The following is a 21,565-nucleotide window of genomic DNA, read 5'->3' as shown; positions in this document are numbered from 1 at the left end:
TAGGTCTTTGGAAATGCTCTGTGGGTTGACTTTGACTATTCTCACCATCCTTCGCCTCTGCTTATCTGAGATTTTTCTTGGTCTGCCACTCCGGGCCTTAACTAGAACTGTGCCTGTGGTCTTCCATTTCCTCACTATATGTTCCTCAGAGTGCAAACTGACAGCTAAAATCTCTGAGCTAGCTTTTTGTATCCTTCCCCTAAACTATGACGTTGAACAATCTTTGTTTTCAGGTCATTTGTTTTGAGGCTCCTATCTTGCCACTCTTCAGAGAAGATACAAAGAGGAGAACAATTTGCAACTGGCCACCTTAAATACCCGTAACTGGAGATGTTTTGTAAAGAAGAATGGTCAAAATACCTTCAACCAGAATCCAGACTCTCATTGGAAGCTATAGGAAGCGTATTTACAGGCTGTTATTTCTGCAAAAGGAGGATTTTTCTGTTGGGGTGCCCAAATTTATGCAGCTGCCTACATTTGTTTAGGTGATGATTGTACACATTCTGTAAATCCTATAAACTTCATTTCATTTCTCAAATATCACTGCATTTGTCTGCTGTACGATATATTTAACTGAAGTTGATGATCCGAACAACCAATGATTTATAAAGGAAAATCATGAAAATGACCAGGGGTGCCCAAACCTTTGCATACGACTGTATAAAAAAAGAAGACCTTGTGTTGCGGTGATGAAGAGGGCCCCTCCTGACGCCATTAGGCCTCGTATCCGGCTGAGCGGAGTCGCTGGTTCCAAATGTCGTCCCGGTGTTCGGGTCGACAAAAGAGACGGGATGAACGCACCAGACGCTCGCGCTGCTCGCGCTGCTCGCGTGACTCGCGTGGCTCGCTCAGCTCGCTCAACGGCCTCTGCACGGGCGCGTTGCCGTGGACACCGCACGACAGCTGACATCCAGCTGACCTGGGGGAACAAGAGTAAAACGAGGGATCAAAAACTCGGCGCAAAAACATCTTCGGTTTAAAAAAGACAAAACAAAACATTCCCTCTACATAGCTGACACCTACACTGCTGATTGTTAGGGTTGACAAATTATTGTGATCGGATGATGATGTTGGAATGTTGACTGGGATCATTAACTTTGTTAAAACCTTCCACCTTTCCTTGAGTTTTTGAAACTTTCCACATTCCCTTGAGCTGTTGAAACTTTCCAAGGTTGTGCAAATGTTCTTGCTTACCTTGTTGTCTAAAGATGCTCCACTCGTATCTGTTTCCACAACCTTGTATAACAAACCGCTAAGACCCTCAGCACTGATTAACCAGTTTGCAGAGGTGACCCCCGAAACGTGTCTCACCCCCACCCTGCTTTCTCTCAATAATAATTCTCTTGAAAGAAGCGAAGGTCAGACTGCTTTCAAGCACCTCTGTACCACACAGGGTGCTGATGGCTTTCTCCGCTTGCAACAGTAAAATGGCCCAACTGGTTCTTGCAAAACTCTATCAGAGATGCTGTCAAGATGTATTTGGGCTCTGTTCCAAAAGAAATATGTTCATGTGTTATCATGAAATGTGACATGTACATATTGTAATTATGACAGATGTGTTGCTCTGCTTAAAAAAAATCTTTGTGCAGTCCCACTGTGGGAACAATTAAGTGTTTTTATTTTTATTTACTTATTTTTTAAGTTTCTGTTGGTGCGGTGGTGTGGCAACCTGCTCTTGGTGATCTTGCAAGGTTTGTCTCGGTTGGTGGCCGGTGTCTGCCGCCGCTGAAGAGGGAAAACGTACGTGAGACCGACAAGGAGGGCAGGAAAGGGTGAGGCCCGCGCTATGCGTGCATGTTGTGCACCTGGTAGTCCTCCAGGAGGGTCTCGGCCAGCGCGATGCGTCGGAGCAGATTCTCGATGAATGACTGGATTCGGACCTTGCCGCTGGTCTCCTGGCGTGCGGCCATTTCCAGAAACTCGTGGATGCTCAGCACCTGCCTGCCAGCACCAGCGGCACGTTAGCCCAGTCGCCAGATGTCGTGCGGCCGTTTTGGCAAAATGGCTTCCAAACATTTTGGGTCTTGTATCTCAATTAAACAATTATAATCAAAGAAAAACATAAATTAATTAATGTTAAATAATTACAATTAAATTGACTGAAAGAATACAACGGAAAATGCGAATTAGCCTTTCATCCATTTTCAATGGGATGATTTTTTTTACAGATAGACTTAACTATTTTACAATTTGGTCATTATTGCTGAATTAATTGCTAAATTGTCATGAAACTTGTTATACAAATCTACGAGCCCAATGGTGATTATCTCAGGATTCCATCCCCGCCCCGACCTTTCACGTCGCTCCAGCTCGTTTTCGGAAGCGTTGATCTGCTCCTTGAGGGCAGCGATCACCATGACTGCCACGTCCACCTGCTGGCTCAGCGACCGCTTCTTCTCCGCCACTTCCTGCCTCTCGCGAGACAGATGCTGTGTGTGGGCGCGCTCGCACAGCAGCCGCGTGTGCGCCTGCGCCAACTCCGTCCTGATGCGAGCCAGGCGCCGGTGTGGGGAACCCCCAGTGCCAATGCCATCAATGGTGCTGGCGGCCAGGCCTCCGTGCGGCGCCGTGAGCAAGCACCAGGTGGTGTCTGGGCCCGAACAACAGCCCTGTCCTGTGGGGAAAGGACAGACGGCCATGAGAAAAGGCTCTTTGACAGTGCCGTGGGGAGTGGAAATTGGGTCTTGGATGATCTCGTAAACTGAGGAAAAGTCAGTCAGTCAGCTTTATTGTCAAGGGGAACAAGCTCTTGAGTATTTAGAGAGGGGCCTTTGATGTGCCCTGGATAGTGCAAAATGCAGTCTTTGACGTCATAAGTATTTGGAAAGGTATCTTAAATTATATGTGTAGTCACTGCAGTGTGCCATGTTTTGATTACGCACGTATTGGAAATGCAAGTCTTTGATGTCGCATGATCAGAGAGAATGTAATAAAAAAGTGGGAACGGGTCTTTGATGATCTCACCGAGCGCCTCTGCATTCCAGTCCGGGCCCACGTCCACGCTGAGATCCTGTCCCAAATGAAAACCCCTGTAATGATCTGGCGACCTGTCTGAGGTCCCAATCTTCTCTCTCTCGCTGTCTCTGGCAAGCAGTTCCTCATGCTCGTCCTGGTGCTTAAGCTCGTCCTGGTGTGCATGCGTGCCCACACTTCTCGTCCTCCTCCTGGAGATCAGGAATTGGGCGGTGTCCCTGCCGTCGCTGAGTGAGCGCCGCATGCCGCGAGCTGCCGTGAGACCACCATTCTTCGGCGGGAGCTTTCCGGTGATGCTGAAGCCGCGGTACTCATACGGGTCCTCCCTTTGGGCGTACAGGCTGTGGAGGCCCGATGAGCGCTCCCCATCGTGAAAAGAACCGGAACCTTCAGAGCAAAGCTTTTGCTGCATGGCTGGCGGCCGCTGGAGGATTGAAGACGTACAGTGGGGCAAAAAAGTATTTAGTCAACCACCAATTGTGCAAGTTCTCCCACCTGAAAGATGAGAGATGGCTGTAATTTTCATCAGCGGTATACTTCAACTATGAGAGACAAATTAAAAAAAAAAAAATCCAGAAAATCACATTGTCTGCTTTTTAAAGAATTTATTTGCAAATGATGGTGGAAAATAAGTATTTGGTCAATAATTGCCTCTATCTGGGGCTCCACGCAAGATCTCACCCCTTGGGATCAAACTTATCACAAGAATGATGAAAAAAAATCCTAGAAAAACACAGAGGGACAGAGTGAATGAGAGAGCCAGGACTAAAGTAACAAAGACTACCATCAGTAATGCACTACGTCGCCAGGGACTCAAAATCCTGCAGTGCCAGATGTGTACCCCTGCTTAAGCCAGTACATGTCAGTTTGACATAACATATGACATTCTCCCAATCCTCTTCTGGATCATCCAAATGCTCTCTAGCAAACTTCAGATGGGCCTGGATGTGTACTGGCTTAAGCAGGGGGACACATCTGGCACTGCAGGATTTGAGTTCCTGGTGACATAGTGTGTTACTGATGGTAGTCTTTGTTACATTGGTCCCAACTCTCTGCAGGTCATTCACTAGGTCCCGCCGTGTTTTTCTGGGATTTTTGTTCACCGTTCTTGTGATCATTTTGTCCCCATGGGGTGAGGTCTTGCGTGGAGCCCCAGATTGAGGCCATTATTGATCAAATAGTTATTGTCCACCATAATTTGCAAATAAATTCTTTAAAAAGCAGACAATGTGATTTTCTGGATCTTTTTTTTAAATTTTGTCTCTCATAGATGAAGTGTACCTATGATGAAAATTACAGCCATCTCTCATCTTTCAAGTGGGAGAATTTGCACAATTGGTGGCTAACTAAATACTTTTTTGTCCCACTGTAGATGCATAGACTTGGGGCCACTTGAGCAAATGCAACACAGGCTGACATTTAAAGTGAAGTATTGCCAATGTTTGTAATGAACAGAAACATATTTACAGTTCCAAAATCCCATCTGCGCCACTGAATTTATCCAATCTTGTTAAAAATGCGATGGATGGATGGATGGATGGATGGATGGATGGATGGATGGATGGATGGATGGATGGATGGATGGATGGATGGATGGATGGATGGATGGATGGATGGATGGATGGATGGATGGATGGATGGATGGGTGGATCCTCCACATGGAACATGCAGCTGATCTACAAATACTGTATTACAATGATTCTGTTTGCAGCGTGTCTAAGAAAATAAGACGACCTGTCAATAAGTCGATTACGTCACCTAGCAACGCGTGTAACAGGTCGTTAGTAGCCATCCCTTAGCTGGCTAAGTACTTAGCTATGAGAGGTATCTGCCGCCGATAAAACGATCGATCAATTGAGTATTTGCAAATGTCAAATAAAGGAAACGATAGAACAGAAATGCTCCCGCTTACCTTCCGCGCGCGCGCGCCCGCTCGCCAGCGGCGCGCGCGTGCGAAGATGACCGACACCGAACGTGAACGTGCCCGAGTCCCGCCGTAGCTTGCGAGATGTCACAGTCGGATCTCAGCAAAGCCAGCTGATTGTACGCGGCATCACGCTTCCGGCTCGGGTGGTCTTTCAAATCAAAGCACTTTTGGTGCAATTTAAATCGGTAGAAACTTGAATAATCCTCATCGGGAAATTCACAGCCACTATTGCTGTTATACTGTTTTGTGTTATTCGGGCCAATAAATGCAATTGCTATAGAGACACCATGTCATTTGTGTCATAACATATTACACAAATGACCCCCCCAAAAATACCCAAATAAAATGCCCCCCCCTCCCAAAAAAAGCTGTCCTCTTTTTCAGAAACCCAAATCTGGTCACCCTACTACAACATCACAACAATGTTGTACTATTACCGTATTGGCCCAAATATAAGACGATGTTATTTGCATAGAAATAAGACTGAAAAAGTGGGGGTCGTTTTACATTCGGGGTCTAGACAATATAACCATTTACAACACTAGATGGCGCCAGATACCTTTAAAGCGAAGTTACGTCCCCGTGCCTTACGTCTCGCGATTGTTGGAGCTTGTGAGCAGCAGTAAGTTAAAATTAGAATGTTGTGATAAAGTTCTTTATTTTCTGTAATGCAATTAAAAAAACAAAAATGTCATACAGTATGGATTCATCACAAATCAACTGAAATATTGCAAGCCTTTTATTATTTTAATATTGCTGATTATGGCTTACAGTTTAAAAAAACTTAAAAATCCTATCTTAAAAAATTTGAATATTTCCTCAGAACAAGTTAAAAAAAAGATTTATAACGGCAAAACAAAACCAAACATTTGAAAATGTCCATTGATGCACTCAGTACTTGGTTGGGAATCCTTTTGCACAGATTGCTGCATCAATGTGGCGTGTCATGGAGGCAATCAGCCTGTGGTATTGCTGAGGTGTTATGGATGCCTGGGATGCTTCAATAGCAGCCTTTAGCTCATTTGCATAGTTGGGTCTGGTGTCTTTCAGCTTCTTCTTCACAATACCCCACAAATTCTCTATGGGGGTTCAGGTCAGGGGAATTGGCTGGCCAATCGAGGACAGTAATGCCATGGTCAGTACACCATTAACTGGTGGTTTTGGCACTGTAGGCAGGTGCCAGATCATGCTGGAAGATGAAATCACCATCTCCATAGAGCTTTTCAGCAGACGGAAGCATGTAGTGCTCTAAAGTCTCTTGGTACACAGCTGCATTTACTCTGGACTTGATGAAACACAGTGGACCAACACCAGCAGCTGACATGGCTCCCCAAACCATCGCTGACTGTGGGAACTTCACACTGGATTTCAAGCAACTTGGATTTTGCTTCTCTCCAGCCTTTCTCCAGACTCTGGCGCCTTGACTTCCAAATGAAATACAAAACTTGCTTTTGTCTGAAAAGAGGACTTTAGACCACTCTGGAACTGTCCAGTGCTTCTTTTCCATAGCCCAAGTCAGACGCTTCTTCTGTTGTGTTGAGTTCAGAAGTGGCTTAACCATGGAAATAAGGCTATTGTAGCCCATTTCCCAGACACGTCTGTGAACAGTGGCTTTCGATACCTGGACTCCAGCTTCAGTCCACGGTCTTTGAAGCTCCCCCAAATTCTGGAAGCGACTCTTCTTCACAATGCTGTTAAGGCTGTGGCCATCTCTCTTGGTTGTGCAGCGTTTCCTGCCACATTTCCCCCTTCCAACAGACTTTTTGTGGATGTGCTTTGAAACTGCACTCTGTGAACAGCTTGCTCTTTGAGGAATTTCTTTTTGTGTCTTACCCTCCTGATGGCGGGTGTCAATAATGGTCTTCTGGACAGCAGTCAGATCAGCAGTCTTCCGCAAACTTGTGATTTAGTTTACTGAACCCAGCTGAGTGTTTTTCAAGGCTCAGGAAACCCTTGCAGGTGTTTCGAGTTAATTAGACCATTCAAGTGATTCGTTGAATACCCTACTAGTATACTTTTTCATGATATTCTAATATTTTGAGATAGGATATTTGAGTTTTCTTAACCTGTATGCCATAATCAGCAATATTAAAATAATAAAAGGCTTGCAATATTTCAGTTGAGTTGTAATGAATCCAGAATGTATGACATTTTTGTTTTTTTAATTGCATTACAGAAAATAAAGAACTTTATCACAATATTCTAATTTTCTGAGACAGTCCTGTACGCTGCTGTGATCATGTGCGTGTTTGACACAAAGTGAGTATATACATTTCATTGTTACTGCTGTCCACTGTTGTGCCGTTTGTCCGATCGCGGTTTGCTTCGTGTGCGCGCCGTTTGATTGACAGCTCCGGCGCGCTCCTGTAAGTTTGCCTCGCTTCGTACAAGTTAAAGTTAAAGTCCCAATGACCGTCACACACACATCTGGGTGTGGTGAAATTTGTCCTCTGCCTTTAACCCATCTCCGTGTGATTTTAATCCATCCCCTGGGGGAGAGGGGAGCAGTGAGCAGCAGCGGTGCCGCGCTCGGGAATCATTTGGTGATCTAACGCCCCTCAATCCCAACCCTTAATGCTGAGTGCCAAGCAGGGAGGCAATGGGTCCCATTTTTATAGTCTTTGTTATGACCCGGCCGGGGTTTTGAACCCACAACCTTCCAGTCTCAGGGCGGACACTCTACCACTAGTCAACTGAGCTGGTTAAAGTAGCCGTTACGTGGCAGCACAGCGACTAACGGTCGCCAGCAAATGTATTTTGTTATAACGATCGATGACTTATGTTTGGTGTGTTGCCGAGAGTATTTCATTTATGTTTTTTTTTTTTTTTTTGCCAATAATTCAGTAAAGCAATCAAAACTGAACCACGTCCTCCCTCCTGTGTTCTGACCGACACCCGGGGAGCGAAAAGAGCATAACCATCCGACCCAACTCCCTATACCAGGGATGGGCAAACGTTTTGACTGGCGGGCCGAATTGGGTTCTAAATTTTGCCCGGAGGGCCGAACCAGGAGCAGATGGATGTGGTGTTTGTGTGAAGTAATAGAAATGATGTAATGTAAAGGTCATTGCATAAAAGGTTTTTACTTTTAGTAGGTACTAAATCATAGATAATAAAAAAAAAGCTTTTGGAAAACAAATGCATTTATTAACAGTATTAAAAAAAAATCACCCAAAAACTATTATCAGTGATTCTCATTAAATACGACACTATTATTATGAATAATAGTTTCCATCACTTCAGCGTCCGCAGGTCAGATTTATTAAATATGTTTATCTAATGAGGCGAAATCACATCAAACGGCAAACATTCTGACCATATACATCATCTTGAAGAATCAGTGAAAGAATACGTCTAAATAAAGTAAATAAATCAATAGTATTGTTGTTTTCCCGTTTTTGCATCATGGTCTGGAGTAAAATTTGTTGTGGTAATTCGTAGGATAGAGCAGTACTTCTCAAATAGTGGGGCGCACCCCCGGAGCGATGCTGGGGGGCGTGTGACCTCGGGGAACATACTTTTTTGGCGCACTAGAATGAAGTGTAATTGCACATCCAATGGGTGGAAGTGGCGCGCTCATTTTCAGAGTTCGCGCAGGGAGTTACTGTATTTTTGCACCAAACAAGAGCACAGAGCAGGAGATGTAAAAGTTAAACGAACAAACTCTTCAGCAACACAATGGGAAAATATTTGACAGGGATGAAAAGAAAGGCGGAGCGGGACGCAGATAATGAGACAAACGTAAGCCTCCCGAAAGCCAAGACGAGGAAATATGACGAAGCGTATGTAGCGCTTGGCTTCACTGTTACTACGGTGAGAGACGAGGAAAGACCGGTATGTTTACTGTCTCTAAAAATGTTGGCAGTAGACCGCATGAAGCAGAGAAAATTAAGGCGGCACTTACAGACATTACACCCCAATCACGCTGGTAAGCCGCTTGAGTTTTTTCTGTGAAAACGTGCCGAATATTTTCAACAATCGTCCCGCTTTATCAGTGCTACTTCAGTAAACCAGCGAGCACTGTTAGCATCGTATAAAGTGGCATACCAAATTGCTCAGTGCAAAAAAAAACAAAAAACCCACACCATAGCAGAGGAGCTCATATTGCCTGCAGCATTAGGCCAAGTCTCTGTCATGCTGGACGACGTAAGCGCTGCAAAATTAAAAACTGTCCCTGTGTCCAATGATACAGTCGCCAGACGTGTATAAATGACATTGCCAACGATCTCAAAGAACAGCTGGTAGAGAAACTCAAAGACAAACGTTTTGCCTTACAATTTGATGAAGCAACTGACAGCAACAAAGACTGTTTGTTCATTGCTTTTGTACGTTTTGACATGACAAACTCCCTGTGCGAGGATCTACTTTTTTGTAAATATGTCAGGGACAGAGCCACAGCTGAAAAGCTATTTAAAATGCTGGACTGCTTTCTGACTGAGAATGGGCTTAAATGGGAGAACTGCATTGGTGTTTGCAGTGATGGTGCACAGACCATGGCAGGGATGAAAAAAGGACTTCGGGCACTCATCAAGAAGGCATCACCTAATGTTGAGTGGACACACTGTGTTATACACAGAGAAGCTCTGGCATCAAGGAAACTTTCCTCTGATTTAAGTGAGGTCATGAGTGACATTGTAGGTGTTGTCAATTTTATAAAGACTACACCACTAAAAACGAGAGTCTTCTCTGCTATCTGTGAGATGGGATCTGAACATCAAGCTGTGCTGTTTCACAGTGAAGCAAGGTGGCTGTCACGAGGAACAGTCTTGTCCAGAGTTTTTGCGCTCAGAGCAGATAAGAATGTTTTTGGAATAGGAGCACAAGCATGAAGTTGCACAAAAATATAGTGATGAGAACTTCCTTGCAAAACTGGCCTACCTGAGTGATATATTTGGAAAGCTAAATTAACTAAATCTACAGCTTCAAGGGAAAGATAAACACCTCCCTCAGGTCACAGACAAGATCAGCTCTTTCACTCGAAAGCTAGCAACGTGGGGCAGGCGACTTGATGAAGGAAATACTGATTCATTCAAGAACCTGCATGAATCTGTTGACACTACTGACTACCACCTCAGTGATTCTCCATACATATTAAGGAGCATCTTTCTTCACTAATGGGATTCTTTAAAAAGTACTTCCCCAAAAACAGTTCCAAATATGATTGGGTGAGAGATCTTTTCAACGCACTAGCTCCAACTAGTTTCAGCTCTGCAGAAGAGGACCAGTTTAATGATATGACGTCTGACTCCACATTGAGACTGAGGTTCACATCACAGACACTGAGTGAATTCTGGCTGAATGTAGAGAGGCAGTATCCACTCTTAGGCCAGAGGGCTATGGGCATTCTTCTTCCTTTTGCAACATCTTATCTTTGTGAGACTGGATTCTCTGCTGTTGCTGTTCTAAAGAGCAAGTACAGGTCCCAGCTAAACCTTGAGCAGGAGCTGAGAGTTGCAGTATCATGCTTCAAACCCCGCTTTGAAAAGCTGTGCACTGCAAAACGTGCTCATTGTAGCCATTCAACTCCTCATTTTGATTTACAAAAAATCAGCACAAATTGTTTTAATTTTTGTTTTGTTCGTCAAATTGTTTGTCATATTATGCTCCTGAGTTAATGTTTCTGATTAATTTTATTCATTATTATTTATTGATTTTATTTAATTTTATTTTTCAATAACATATGGTCAAAAAATGTACCTTGATCCAGTTTAAATTAGGATGTGAGTTGTTAAAAAAAAACGTTTCAGGCAAATTGATGCACTTTAAGTCTTCTCTGTTACGGACAAAAACTGTTAATAAAATTATTCTTTATTGTAAGTTGATCTATATTACTTTTTTCTTTTCTTTAATGTTAACAAGGATACAATGTTATGCAGAGGTGTACCTATAACAATTTTATAGAAAAATTAGACTATTTACAGTGGCGGCGGAGAGTTGGGGTCTTCCTGGGGCGGGCGTAACAGAAAATAATTGAGAAGCACTGAAAAGACTGAACTGCTGTCTGTCTCTATGTCGCTGTCTTAGTGTTCAAACACTGTGGCTATATTAACTAATTTCCATAGTTAAGGTGATGTGTATATATATGTTTTTTGTCGTCTGTCTGTAACGTCGTGTTTCTTTAGATAAACAAAACAGCTATGAAAAGAGACCTTACGGAGGCAACGACAAAAAGGTTCTCCAGCCTTATGGCAGGGGGTGCGAGTGATCCCGGGATGCTTCATGCGCCCACCGGTAGAATAAAATTTAATAAAGTTAAAATTTACAGTGAACAACTGAGGAGCAGTTGTCCATTTATTTTGTTTTAGATTCGATTTTTTTTTTTTTTTTTTTTTTCCCGTTTTTACATTTCATTTTACAATGGAGAATTACATATCCAAACGATTTTCGACAATGCATTTTCAGTCGAAGCAGGAGGTCATCAGTAAAGGAAGACCAACTCCGGAACTAAAAGTGTCATGTCTCGTCCCCAGCCGTTTTACTATGTGTCTGTTGTCATGGTTTCTGTCTGTGTGCTCGCCCCTCCCCTCCTGTGTGCCCATGATGAGTCTGATTATTCTCACCTGCCTCTTGTTACCTGTCATGTATTTAAGTCCTGTCTGCCCCTCACCGGTCAGACCATTGTTGTTGTCTTGATGTCTTTTTGGTTCCTGTTGTCGTAATGTTTTACGTCTTTGTCGGTCAGTTCTGTTGTTGGTTTTGTTAGCAAGTTATGTCAGTCTGCTAAGTCTGTTCGTTGTTTCCTCCATTAAACCCTGGTCCAAGCTGCCCTTGGTCGCCCTGCTCCATTCTGATCCGAGACAAAAAGGTTTGATTCGGACGAAAGGAAAATGTGCTTTCGGGAGTTTGCAAACATATTTTTTAAGGTTGTGTTAAACTTATAATCATATTCATATCTAGTATTGGAGTGCTCGTGTGGATTGGTGGGGGTCGAGGAATGTGCAGGCAAACTGCATGAACTTGTTTTCTTCGAAGTGTTGTGGAATAGGCCCGGATAGGGAGTACCGAAGGAAACCATCTCAAGGTCGGTGAGGAACGAGAACAACAGCACGTCTATGAGACCGGCCTTTGAGGGGAAAACCCAACCGTCTGACCTCAGCGACACCTGGACCGGGGAGGAGATGGCCATCGACCAATCATCTCACAATATTTTGCATGCTTTAATATTCATATTGTTTCTTTAAAACTGGGCAACCCGGAAGAATGTGTCGTCTTTTGGTGGTCACAAAAACGCACGAGTTTTAGTGTGAGGGACCCGGGACCCAGGCCTGTATTAGTGCGCTTTGTCAGGAATAAATAATTGGTAAATTTGGTCTAATTGATCTACTGGTCTTCTCTTTGACAGAACGAACTCGCAAAATTGTTAGGTGCGCCAGTGTGTGGATTAGGACATAGCAATTTATGTGTTAAGTGTTGATCGCAATTTGGAGTCAGATCAATAACTAGAATCCGTAACCTAACAATTTCTTGGTGACCGCGGACGTGATGTCAAGAGAAGGGTAATTGACAACTCGTGGTCTTTAGCCAAGACACCGGACAGTGTCAGGGACACTGTCTCCCGGTCGGCGAACCGTTTGGAATAAGCGCACAACGTTGAGCTGGTACGACGTCTCCTCAACCCTGAGCTCATCACCGATAAGGTAAGCAGAATACCTGTTACTATAAGTCGAAATGCTGCAAATTGAAAGAGGAAATTTAAGAGGAGACTGTCGTTCAGATCAAATAAGGTGTGCATGAAGTTAAGATACATACGGTGAATAAGTTTGGAACTTACGTGTGTAACGTGTACGGTAAAGTCAGGGACTTGCGCGTACTACGGATAGGTCAGGGACCTAGTGCTTCGTCGTGGCGGACAAGGGTGCGGTGACGATCGTATTCAAATAGCTGGGGTTAATAAAGAGATCCCCGAGGGGAAGTGAGGCCTCCTCAAAAAATATCCGGTGGTAACAGTTCCTCCTGTGAGAGATCAGACCGCTAAAATATCCAAAATGAACCAAATTGGGGGGAGAGTGTGTGTGCGCGCAGAGGATCCTCATGAGTGGGTGTGTATATCAGTGTGTGTGAGTGAGATGTGTGTTCTATGGAAGAAATCAGTAATGGAGAATGTTTAGGAGGCTTTTGAGCGATAATAGGGAAATTGAGAAGTGGACAATGGTGTGTTTAAGTTGGTTAGAGAAACTAAGATGAGCAAGGTGTGGCAGTAGAGAAAATAAGGCGTGTGACAGAAAGTTACTAGAACGGTGGCTTGATAGGATGAGAATAAGAGACAACAAATGTTGTGTAGAAGACATTGAAAGATGTCGAATGTGAACATGATGAAGGGCGCAACAGCAAAGTTGGCTTGCCCTTTGAGAGGTGGAGACTGATGAGCGTGCCTGCACTCGCGCGTAGTCGCGGGTCTGGGCTGTGCGCGTGGGCCTGTGCTATGCTCGTGCGGGCGGTGGGCCGGCATCATGATTGTTGCAGGAAATGGCCAGCCTGTAACCGGTCAACATTGATGCCGCGACCCCCCCTCGCACGGGGGGGTGCTATGGCCCGGGCGGGGCAGGGACAGTGTGAGTTTCTCAGTGAATGTTTGAAGCAGTGAGATTGAGCGGTTGTGTGCGTGCTCGGTGTGTGCGTTTATGTGCACACCCTGTGTGGGTGCAGGCGTGTGAGGAGGAAGACGGCATGGATCAGAGAATGTTCAAGAAAGGGGGGGCTAACTCGTAAATAATGAGGAGCTATTGGGAGTAATCTGTTTGTCCTTTCTTTAAGGTTAGGTTAGGTTAGCAACACGAGTGATTTAGAGGTTCAAAAGAAAGACAGTTAAAAGAAAATAACATTTTTGATTTGGACAATTGCAGGCTAACAAGAGCATGAGAAAGAAGGGTAGAGAAAGCAGTGAAAATAGACGAGGAAAGAAATGAATACAAGGGCATTTATCCATCTTTGCATGATGTGACAAACCCGAGTGCCCCGACACTCGGAGTGAGCTATGTTGGACCGCCGCCGTACGGCGACCCCGGAGTAATGGCTCCGGTGGCGACGCTGGGTGGCAGGATGGTAGTGGATGTCGAGGGCGAAGGCGAAAGGGCGGATCAGAGTATTGTACAGTTGATTGAACAAGCAGTAAATAGAGAGAGGCGACGTGCCCGGGAGGGGGACACATCCCGCGTGGACACCTCCACCCCCGGTCCGAGCCCTCAACCGTCCAATGTGACGAAAGGAGAAAGCTGGCATAGACTTACTGCCGAGAATGAGGCGCTAAAAAAGAAAATTGATCAAGCCGATGAGCAGCGTAGACAGGAAGTGCAGATGTTAAAATGGGCAACCGAGAGAGGGAGACGAGAAGACGCGAAGAGCGCGCAAAGACAGCAAGAGCGTCCACAGTGGGAAAGCAGCGAGGGTGAGGAAGAAGATGATGTGATGCAACAGAGAAAAATGTTGGAGTGCGCGAATCAGGACAGTAGAAAGAAGTGCAGACAGGGAGAGAGAGAGAGACACGGAGAAAATATAATTTGCAGAGTGGTCAGCGACAGATGACACAGGCCGAGGTGCAGAAAAATGAATTGATGTGTCCGCTGGTGACCACATCGGGCGGTCAGCACTACGAGCCCATGGTGCTCCGTGATGTGAAAAGATGCCCCCACTTCACAGAGGAGGCAAGGTGTGGCTAAACAAATTTTTGGCTCTGATGAGTGGGCAGAGCTGTACACTCGGTGACATGCGCCAGATGTTGGCAGGAGCATGCTCCCTAGTGCAATTGCAGGCAATTGAGGACGCAGCAGGCACAGCGAGACTGGGGAGGGAGGTGCCCTTGCCACAAGTAGCAGCGCCCCTGTTTGAAAACATTAAATTGACTTTCCCACAACCCACCGATTTGGCCCCCACTATGTTTCCTTATGATGTGAAAATGTCACCTGCACAACATTATGTAACATGTGTGGAGAGTTGGATTGAAACCACAGGTCGCCATCCGGCTCTCACGCACGAGGCAGAGGTGCTCTTCCGAACGGCGCTGCTGGATGGACTTCCGCCAGATGTGAAGAAGCAGCTAATGTCAGATCCTGACATTCTGGTTTGTGCCGAAGAACGATTTAAACGTCATCTTTTGCATCACTGCAGAATGTTCACTGAGTCACAAGCTAAAGTTGAAAACGAGACAGACGCATTATCTAAACAGTTGTTGAAATTACAGTTGGCAAAAATGCAGGGTGAAGCTAAACAGTCTAAATCACAGAAAAAGGAAATGCAAATGTCACAGGCTCTTCAGGTGGTGGGGCGCGGAAGGGGCCAGTTCCGGGGCGGATACAGAGGCCGGGGAGGGAGTGCACCTGCTTACCCGGGGAGGGCAGCATACAAACCCCATTCGCCCAACGCATGTTTCATCTGCGGCGAAACCGACCACTGGGCAAAAGAATGCCCACAGTATCGACCGCGCGGAGCCACCCGCCCACAAACGCACGGAGGTCAGTACTACCAACATGATGATCTCTGGTGTGGACAATTTGAATAGAGCTGCCCGGGGAGCCAGGAAAGCAGTGGCCCGGCGGAGCCAATGCTTCATGTGACAGTGGAAGGAAAAACCTGTGAAGATGCTGGTGGACACAGGAGCAACTTATTCATCAATAAACACTGCCCTTCCTGTATCCTCACTGTCAAAGAAAACAACAACTTTAGTCGGCTTCTCGGGACAACCACGTACTCTGCCTTTCACCAAACCACTTGAAACTGTGATCACCCGGACAGGGTGTAGACTGTGGCACAAATACATCCATTCCACAGACACTCCGATCAATTTGATGGGAAGGGACTTGCTGTCAGCCGTTCAAGCCAGAATTCTGTGTGGGCCAGAGGGAGTGATTATTCAATTTCCAGATGGCGTCAGCATCCAGTGCTCACAGCAGCTACAACAACATGGTCAGTGGCTGATGGCGCCCCTACCGGCAGAAGCAGAAACTGCAACCATCTACTGGGCCAGGCTGGACCCAGAGACCCCTGCTGGTGGCGGTGTGTTCTCGACCTACCTACTGTGGAAGCCCTGGATCTGCTCACTGGCGCCATACCACCCACCTGTTGATCCTTTGCATTGCAGTCTATATTATGACCGAAAAAGTGATGATTTGTTTGGCGAAATTGAAGGGCACATGTGGGATCATCCATTTTGATTGGTAAAGAGGGAGTCGCAGCGGCAACTGAATTGACATATGAACAAATGCAGTGGTTCAAAATGACAGAGAAAGGGGTGCCACACATTTCGCTGGCTCTTGCCCCAGGACGCGAGGCCAGACAATTGGGCTCAATGGTCAAGCAGTTGTTGCAACAGACCGATTGGCGGAAAACTCACATTCCTAATTTGTACTGGTCTGAGTCTCAGAATGAATACAAAATTAAACAACCCATGGCAGACACAGGATTGCTGGAGATGATGTTGGTGTCCCGCACACACGGTAGGGAGTTAACTGATCATGAGGACGCTGAAGTAATGCTGGCGGCCTTGCCCGACACACTGTGGTCCCAGGGTCCATTTGATGTCGGGTTTTGTCATTCAGTGGCCCCTATTGATCTCCAAATAGATGAGACGCAGCCTATCAAACGGCCTTAATATCGTTGGCCGAAAGAGGCGGACCAAGGCATGGAAGACACTCTGTGTGGCCTCTGGGACACAGGGGTGTTGGAAGTGTCCGACGGCCAAATCGCACTCCTTGCTGTGGCGTTACCAAACTGGGTGGAGCTTGGGTCAAGGTGGACAAGAGCTCCATTGTGCACTGAGTATGACAGAACTGAGGAGATTTGATAAAAAATTGAATAATGCGTAGAGCTACAGAGAAAAGCATCATAGTCAGAGATTGAACAGATTTGGATAAAACAAATAGGCTAAATCGATAAGAAACAAGAGCGAGATCTGATATTTTGGCTCGTCAGGCTTAAGAAGTAGAAGTTGAGTTAGATACATTTTAGAATAGGACATTTGGACTAAAGTGGATTCAGTCAAGAGGAAGAGGGGCATTTTGGCATTTTAACAGGGATTGACAGCAAGGGAGATTGAGGATAGAAGATCTGGACAGCAATGACGTAAATTACATTAAAAACTGCCCATTCTAGGGAGAGGTGCTGGATGGTGTGACAGGCAGGATTTTTAGGAAGAGAAAAAGGGGGGAGTTAGACTCGCCAAGAGGGGCAATAAAGAGAAGCAGACTGAGAAACATATTTGAGCTAGACAACAGGAAAAAGGGGGAGAGCCAAATGATGACGTAAAAATCCAGAGGGAATAGTCGGACCCATCTTTATTGAATTTAATTAGGATAATTAATAGAGATCGAGTTTGTAGGAGCAATCTGAGGTTATGGAGGCTCCCCTGACACGCGGGTCCCACAGTCGTCCCCCCCAGATAGACATATATGACAATTTGCGATGAATCTGATGGGCGAGTTTATGGAAAATTGAATTGGAGATTTTACAATAGGTCATGTTGACAACTATGTCCAAATGTGAAGAGTTACTATTAGGAGTCAATGTTTGCCTGCACACTAACATACTAACTTTGCTTAGTGTGGGAGGAGAGCTGAGTGATAGAGACGGATGTGTGTGTCTGCGAGTGTGTGGATGGGTGCGTGCGCATGAGATCATCTATGACTGTGTGTGCGCAGTATGATTAGCCAGAGGGGTCTGAAGTTGGGGTGATGTGTTTGCAATTGAGGATAAAATTCCTCTCACCTGAAGGGGTGGTACAGACTGGAGGGTCTGGAACTGGTAAGTGAGGAGTTCTGACCGGAACCATGGCTCAATGATCAATCAGGGGCACCATCGACAACAAAACGGTGTGATGGAGAAGGCCCATTTCAGTGATATGGTCAGACAAGACAGAACTAGTATCGAACAGCAAGACTTTGGACGATTTGACGTGTGACGACTTTGAGCTCACCCGACGGGGTGACGGACTAGGTGGACAGTGACCAATTGTTTGACGCTTGAACGTGTTTGCGACAATAGCACGCTCTGCTTTGTTTTTCTGTGTGACTTGATTTTTTTGCAGCATCAGCCACCAGCTAAGGAGCGGATTGCGCGTTGCTTGCGTAACTTGTTTTCCTTTTTGCAGGTTGTCGATTGCATTCGTGGAAAGTTTGTGTTGGATTTACAAGAATATGTTAACCCTTGCGCGTTTGGTTTTTATGATGAACTTGTTGATGACGTGGTTTTCAGGACATGATCCGCGGGCGCCAGGATTCATTTTATGACTGTTTTTATTTTGATACTTGATGTCTGTTTTTGTGTGTACAAATGTCCGCTGTCAGCCGGGCTATAAGCTCACTGACAGGAGTGCGATGATTTTTGTTTGTGTTGCCGAGTGTGTGTGGTGGACAGTCAAGTTTCAAGGACTTGGGGTGATGGTCCCGGGACCCAGATGGTAACTAGAGGTTCCGTGGGCCTGTCTACAATGAGTGTGGTGATGAGAGGGGACGCTTTGCAGGTTCCTTTTGATACGTAATGACACATTGGGTGAATGTGTCAAAGAGGGGGAGTGGTAAAATAGAAATGGGTGAGTAGGTTTCAATTTGTAATTGTGATATACAAAGTTTTTTTCCAAATTCACTTGTTTTCAAGTTTTAACAGGACATGCCAGAATTCACCCAGCAGTGATGGAAGGAGCAGAGGAAGACCAGTGACATCTGGTTGTGGTGTGGTGATGACAAATTATAGGATCGCTTGCCGAAGAATGCATCAGGTATCTGTGCCCTCGTGTCGTTAATAATGCCTGTGGTGGTTGTCCCCATTGAAATACAGAATCTCAATTGGAACCTGGAGTCCCCACTGGCGGGGCTCCTGAAGCAAGCAAAAGAGACGTTTTGCCCCAGTGGTTGAGCGACGACGATCCAACATATATTGACACTATAGGAGTGCCCCGGGGTGTGCCAGATAAGTATAAACTCGTTAATCAAGTGTTCTCGGGATTCGAAAGTATCTTCCTATGGATCACTCCCAATAAAAATGTAGACCGTACTAATTACTTTCATTACAATGTCCAACGACTGGGTAATTATACAGCTGAATCATTTGCCGCAGTTCATGAACAATTGGCTGCAACGTCGTTAATGGCGTTCCAAAATAGAATTGCGTTGGACAGGCTATTGACTAAGGAACATGGTGTGTGTGGAATGTTTGGTGATGCATGTTGTACTTTCATCCCAAACAACACGGCACCAGGAGGCCGACTGACCAGGGCGTTGGAAGGACTAAGGACACTGAACAAAAAGATGAAAGATCATTCAGGCGTACACACCGATATTTGGTCTGATTGGATGAAAACGTTCGGAAGCTGGAAAGGCCTCATCATGTCTGTGCTTGTTGCTGTAGCTATTTTTATTACAATTATGATTTTATGCGATTGTTGTTGTATTCCATGTATTAGGTCACTCACTGTCCGGTTGATCGAGAAAACCGTTGGCCCGTTGCCACCGATGGGCCAATATGCCCTGGTGACTCAACATGAGCAGCGGGGGGAAGGAAGGATCGACAGCGCGCTGGTAGCTGTTTGCTAGAGTAACGGGTGATGACCTCATAAATGAGGTCATGAGAGGGAATAAAGGAAAATGTGCTTTCGGGAGTTTGCAAACATATTTTTTAAGGTTGTGTTAAACTTATAATCATATTCATATCTAGTATTGGAGTGCTCGTGTGGATTGGTGGGGGCCGAGGAATGTGCAGGCAAACTGCATGAACTTGTTTTCTTCGAAGTGTTGTGGAATAGGCCCGGATAGGGAGTACCGGAGGAGACCATCTCAAGGTCGGTGAGGAACGAGAACAACAGCACGTCTATGAGACCGGCCTTTGAGGGGAAAACCCAACCATCTGACCTCAGCGACACCTGGACCGGGGAGGAGATGGCCATCGACCAATCATCTCACAATATTTTGCATGCTTTAATATTCATATTGTGTTTCTTTAAAACTGGGCAACCCGGAAGAATGTGTCGTCTTTTGGTGGTCACAAAAACGCACGAGTTTTAGTGTGAGGGACCCGGGACCCAGGCCTGTATTAGTGCGCTTTGTCAGGAATAAATAATTGGTAAATTTGGTCTAATTGATCTACTGGTCTTCTCTTTGACAGAACGAACTCGCAAAATTGTTAGGTGCGCCAGTGTGTGGATTAGGACATAGCAATTTATGTGTTAAGTGTTGATCGCAATTTGGAGTCAGATCAATAACTAGAATCCGTAACCTAACAGGACTTAGAGACTTTGGAGCATGTCTTTTCAAATGGAGTGGTACGCACGATCGAAAACAAGTTTTTGATTCTATTGAGTGTCTTTATGTGTGAAGACAGATGATAGGAGATTTTAGTTAAAATAGTTCAAATTAATGAATAGGCCACTCTAGTACAGCGTTACCCAACTTTTTTTTGTGACACGGTTAGATGTTGGACAAATCTTACCGAGGGGGGAGTGACGTCAGTGCCTCCCCAGTCATGAACCTCACCGCACGTCACTGGTAGGAAGTCTACCCTCTCGTTCACCGGGATGAACCCCAATGTGCAGGCGCCCAGCCCAGCGAGTCAAGTATGCCCACACCTGCTCGACGCCTCTCACCATGGGCAACTCCAGAGTGGAAGAGAGTCCATTCGCAAATCCTTACTGGATCAAGTTTGCGGCGACTGGAAATGCTGCCGCAGGCCACCCACCAGGGAAAGCGAAAGTGTTTTAAAAGCCATGCCAAATGTGTACTCAAAAAGACAGACAAATAGAATTAGTCTCGAATCTGCCCTCGAGGACATTCAACTACAAGGGGAACTTGACACACCCAACTTCAAACATTACTGTTTAGATAATCAAATCAGCACAATTTTCATGTTTTCAGAAGCACGTGATGATTCCATTGCCCTCTTTGTCTGCTTGTTGGAAAGTTAAAAGGCCACATAATCTCGGGGAGCCCCAGCGACACGAGTTTCGTGCCCGTCCGGCATAATCCTGATTTGGAGACGAGCAAAATGGCCCCTGACTTCAGCATGTGGCAACAAAGTGGAATGAGCACACACAGTGCAAAACAAATGGATCAGGACGTGAATATTTCTTCCAAGAGAAAAGAGTTTCCAAATAGTTGACCGACCGCTTTTGCAAATTGGGGAGGGGGGCCAACAGGCCACCTGCATGTAGACAAATAACTGTCAAACGATTGTTCTTAACCTCGTTGGAGGTACAAAACCAACACAATGCATGAACTCACAACAAATTACACACCTGCAAATCAGTGTGACTTCTGCTGTTGCCTTTGCGAGACCAGTTCAGATATGCATCATCACAAATTTACATAATAAATTAGCTATGTTCGGACCTCCACAGTGGAGGCTCTGCCGAGCCCCTGAGACCGACTCACCGAACCCCTAGGGTTCGTTCGAACCCAGGTTCAGAACCACTGTTGTAAATAGACATTTCTCCGCACGGCTGTTGTGCCTTTCTTGGAAAGAAAGCATATGGACAAGCGCTACAGGAGGACTTTGAACGCTTTGAATGATGGAGCTGCTTAGCGGATGGCTCCACCCACTCCAAAGCAAGTCCAACGTCATTGTTGTCGTGTTGTGGTGATCTGGCTCACCTGGCTGCCTGAGCACTTGCTTGTTTGACACTCGGTAAGTGACTACTCTTTGTTACCGATCCTTTCAGACAAAGCAAAAATGTCCTCGTGAGAAATG

General features: G+C 45.5%; 2 protein-coding genes across 5 annotated transcripts in view; one reads left to right on the top strand and one right to left on the bottom strand.

Annotated features, from left to right (window-relative positions):
• The window catches only part of LOC148393576 (beta-1,4-galactosyltransferase 3-like), a 28,790-nt gene that overhangs the window by 4,351 nt on the left and 2,874 nt on the right, over nt 1-21,565 (top strand). Inside the window, exon 1 of one of the 4 annotated variants that reach the window (XM_088385933.1) lies at nt 21,386-21,502. The exons of the other annotated variants lie outside the window; for them this stretch is intronic. The gene's annotated coding sequence lies outside the window, so the exon portion shown is untranslated. Of the gene's footprint in view, nt 1-21,385; nt 21,503-21,565 lie in introns of those variants that run through there. 4 annotated transcript variants of the gene reach the window in all.
• On the bottom strand, nt 537-5,010 carry znf365 (zinc finger protein 365). The gene is made up of 6 exons (XM_088385935.1): nt 4,886-5,010; nt 2,965-3,397; nt 2,293-2,614; nt 1,806-1,941; nt 1,670-1,725; nt 537-919 (listed from the first exon to the last, which is right to left on the bottom strand). The coding sequence occupies exons 2-6, from the start codon at nt 3,383-3,385 to the stop codon at nt 715-717; spliced, it is 1,140 nt and encodes a 379-aa protein (XP_088242061.1). The 5' UTR covers nt 3,386-3,397; nt 4,886-5,010; the 3' UTR covers nt 537-714.

The sequence above is a fragment of the Syngnathus floridae genome, chromosome 9 (assembly GCF_059516105.1).
Source record: "Syngnathus floridae isolate MCC-2025c chromosome 9, RoL_Sflo_1.0, whole genome shotgun sequence".
In the NCBI taxonomy this organism is placed as follows: Eukaryota; Metazoa; Chordata; class Actinopteri; order Syngnathiformes; family Syngnathidae; genus Syngnathus; species Syngnathus floridae.
The sequence above is the reverse complement of the archived record's forward strand: the minus strand, read 5'-3'. Positions and strand labels throughout refer to the sequence as shown.